This window comes from Corvus kubaryi, unplaced genomic scaffold, assembly GCF_017639235.1.
Source record: "Corvus kubaryi isolate FWS band 111438036 unplaced genomic scaffold, C.kubaryi_AGA036_p1.0 36782, whole genome shotgun sequence".
NCBI lineage: Eukaryota > Metazoa > Chordata > Aves > Passeriformes > Corvidae > Corvus > Corvus kubaryi.
In genome coordinates, this window is record NW_024580948.1 from 3,010 (window position 1) to 6,609 (window position 3,600).

The 3,600-nt window shown below is 67.3% G+C and overlaps 1 protein-coding gene and 1 long non-coding RNA gene across 3 annotated transcripts in view; both read left to right on the forward strand.

The window, feature by feature from the left end:
* LOC121660676 (scavenger receptor cysteine-rich domain-containing group B protein-like) overlaps positions 1–3,600 on the forward strand; it is a gene marked incomplete at its 5' end in the record, with an annotated part of 7,510 nt that overhangs the window by 3,005 nt on the left and 905 nt on the right. The window contains 4 exons of the mRNA XM_042020106.1: positions 601–728; positions 1,108–1,303; positions 1,991–2,350; positions 2,776–3,102. Coding sequence (XP_041876040.1) covers positions 601–728; positions 1,108–1,303; positions 1,991–2,350; positions 2,776–3,102 — 1,011 coding nt within the window. The remainder of the gene's footprint in view (positions 1–600; positions 729–1,107; positions 1,304–1,990; positions 2,351–2,775; positions 3,103–3,600) is intronic.
* Positions 1,304–1,758, forward strand: LOC121660678. Of its 2 annotated transcripts, none has more exons than XR_006014743.1 (3): positions 1,304–1,365; positions 1,438–1,451; positions 1,516–1,758. It is a non-coding gene; the product is annotated as an uncharacterized LOC121660678 (long non-coding RNA). The 2 variants fall into 2 exon arrangements; XR_006014744.1 differs by having other exon boundaries at positions 1,322–1,337; positions 1,410–1,451.

The following is a 3,600-nucleotide window of genomic DNA, read 5'->3' on the forward strand; positions in this document are numbered from 1 at the left end:
AGGTGAGCACGGACAGGTGCGTGCAGGTGTGCATGGACAGGTGTGCACGGACAGGTGAGCATGGACAGGTGGGCACAGACAGGTGTGCGTGCACAGGTGTGCATGGACAGGTGAGCACGGACAGGTGTGCCCAGGTGAACATGGCCAGGTGTGCGCAGGTGAGGTGGGGGGTCCCTTTAAGGCGGGCAGGGCAGGTGGGAGGAGCTTCCAGGAGCTCCCAGCCAGGTGCACACCTGGAGGGGCTCACCTGGAGGGGCTCACCTGGAGGGGCTCACCTGGCTGTGCCCCTGCACACCTGGAGGGGCTCACCTGGAGGGGCTCACCTGGCTGTGCCCCTGCACACCTGGAGGTGCACACCTGGAGGGGCTCACCTGGAGGGGCTCACCTGGGTGCTCCCTTGCACACCTGGAGGGGCTCACCTGGCTGTGCCCTTGCACACCTGGAGGGGCTCACCTGGAGGAGCTCACCTGGCTGTGCCCTTGCACACCTGGAGGGGCTCACCTGGCTGTGCCCTTGCGCACCTGGAGGGGCTCACCTGGAGGGGCTCACCTGGGTGTTCCCTTGCACACCTGGAGGGGCTCACCTGTTCTCCCCCCGCAGGTAACTTCAGCTCAGGTGAGCTGCGGCTGGTGGCCGGGTCGCACCTGTGCGCAGGTAGGGTGGAGGTGCTGCACGAGGGCCAGTGGGGGACGGTCTGTGACGACGGCTGGGACATGAACAACGCCCAGGTGAGCACAGGTGGGGGCAGGTGAGGGCGGGGGGGACAGGTGAAGTTAGGGAGGCTCAGGTGAGGTTGGGGGGGACAGGTGAGCCCTGGGGGGCCTCACGTGAGGGTTTGCGGGGGGTTCAGGTGTGTCCCCGTGCCCGCCAGGTGAGCTCAGGTGTGTCCATGGCCCCGCAGGTGAGCTCAGGTGTGTCCCTGTGCCCCCCAGGTGAGCTCAGGTGTGCCCCTGTGCCCCATAGATGAGATCAGGTGAGCCCTGGGCACTCCCAGGTGAGCTCAGGTGTGTCCATGGCCCCCCAGGTGAGCTCAGGTGTGTTTTAAGCCTGCCCAGGTGAGCTCAGCCGTGCCTGGGCTCACTCCGGGGTGCGATTACCTGCCCGCAGGTGGTGTGCCGCCAGGTGGGCTGCGGGGTGGCGCTGGCGGCCCTGAGTCGCTCCCACTTCGGGGCGGCCTCGGGGCAGATCTGGCTGGACGAGGTCACCTGCGCGGGCAGCGAGCGGCACCTGGCGCAGTGCAGGGCCTTGGCCTGGGGCAGCAACAACTGCAACCACGGCGAGGACGCGGGCGTGGTGTGCGCAGGTGAGCGCAGGTGTGCACGGACAGGTGTGAACAGGTGTGCATGGACAGGTGCGCATGGACAGGTGTGAACAGGTGTGCACAAGTGAGCACAGGTGTACATGGACAGGTGTGCACGGACAGGTGCGCACAAACAGGTGTGCACAGACAGGTGTGCACAGGTGTGAACAGGTGAGCACAGACCCGTGTGAACAGGTGTGAACAGATGTGAACAGGTGTGCATGGGCAGGTGTGAACAGGTGTGCGCAGGTGAGCACAGGTGTGTGTGGACAGGTGCATGCAGGTGAGCATGCACAGGTGTGCATGGACAGGTGTGAACAGGTGAGTGCAGGTGTGAATCGACAGGTGTGCATGGACAGGTGTGCACGGACAGGTGTGAACAGGTGACTGCCAGTGTTCATGGACAGGTGTGCATGGACAGGTGTGCAGAGACAGGTGTGCACGGATAGGTGTGCACAGGTGAGTGCAGGTGTGCATGGGCAGATGTGCATGAACAGTTGTGTGCAGGTGAGTGCACGTGTGCATGGACAGGTGTGCATGAACAGGTGTGTGCAGGTGAGTGCAGGTGTGAAAGGACAGGTGCGTGCAGGTGTGAGCAGGTGTGAGCAGGTGTGCACAGGTGTGCATAGCCTCACCTGCCCCTCACCTTCCCTCACCTTCCCCTCCCCTGTGCTGCCCCTCCCCCGGCAGACCCCCGCTCCCCGGCCACGAGCGCACCTGTGCAGGACGAGGAGGAGCCGTTCCAGGTGCGCTTGGCCGGCGGCCCCGACAGGTGCGCGGGGCGGGTGGAGGTGCTGCACCTGGGCAGGTGGGGCACCGTGTGCGACGACGGCTGGGACCTGGCGGACGCGCGGGTCACCTGCCGGCAGCTGGGCTGCGGCACCGCCGTCAGCGCACCTGGCCGCGCCCGCTTCGGCCGGGGACCCGACCCCATCTGGCTGGACCAGGTGCACTGCACAGGTGAGGAGCTCACCTTGGCCCAGTGCGGCCACCGGTCCTGGGGCGAGCACAACTGCAGGCACAGCGAGGACGCCAGCGCCGTCTGCACAGGTGAGCGCTGGGGGGGTCAGGTGGGTGCTGGGGGGGGCTCAGGTGGGTTCAGGTGAAGCTGGGGGGGACAGGTGAGGGCTGGGAGGGGTCAAGTGGGTGCCGGGGGGGCTCAGGTGGGGCTGGAGGGGATAGGTGGGGCTGGGGATGCTCAGGTGTGTCCTTGGGGGTGCTCAGGTGGGCCTGGGGGTGCTCAGGTGGGTCTGAGGATGCTCAGGTGGGTCTGGGGATGCTCAGGTGCGTGCTGGGGATGCTCAGGTTGTGTCCTTGGGGATGCTCAGGTGGGTGCTGGGGTGCCCAGGTGTGCCCAGGTGCGCCCAGGTACCACCCGGTCGTGGCAATTCCACGACATCTCCGGGCACCTGCGCGGGGGGAGGCGCACCCCAGGTGTGCCCAGGTGTGCCCTGACCCTCCCCCTGCCCCCGCAGGTGCGGACCCCCCCCAGGTGCGGCTGCAGGGCGGCCCCGGGCCCTGCGCGGGGCAGGTGCAGGTGCTGCACAACCGCACCTGGCACCAGGTGTGCGGGCACCGCTGGGGCCTGCCCGAGGCGCAGGTGGTGTGCAGGCAGGTGGGCTGCGGGCCCGCCCTCAGCACACCTGAGTGGCCGCACCTGCCCGCGGGGGGCGCGGGGCTCCTGCAGGGCCCCACCTGTGAGGGCTCCGAGTCGCAGCTCCTCGAGTGCCTGCGCAGGGAGATGGGGCTCGGCACCTGCGGCGCAGGTGGGGCCGCGGGGGTGGTCTGTGCCATGCCCACAGGTGAGCGCGGGGGGGCGCGGAGGGGCTCAGGTGGGCCACAGGTGTGGGGGAGGGGCTCAGGTGGACCACAGGTGTGGGGGAGGGGATCCCGGGGAGGGACAGCTGTGGGGGAGGGGATCCAGGTGAAGGGCAGGTGTGGGGGAGGGGCCCAGGTGAGGTACAGGTGTGGGCGAGGGGATCCAGGTGAGGCACAGGTGTGGGAGAGGGGGCCCAGGTGAGCCCCACGTGTGGGAGAGGGGATCCAGGTGAGGCACAGGTGTGGGGGAGGGGATCCAGGTGAGGCACAGGTGTAGGAAAGGAATCAAAGCAGAAGTCAGGTGAGGGAAAGAGGTGGGACAGGTGTGAAGGGAAGGGAACAGGTGTGAAAGAGGAGGCAGGACAGGTGAGAAGAGTTAAACCAGGACAGGTGAGAAGCAAATGGGGCAAACAGGTGAGAAGGGTGAAGGCAGCACAGGTGAGGAGGTGAAGGCAGCACAGATGAGAGGGTGAAGGTGGCTC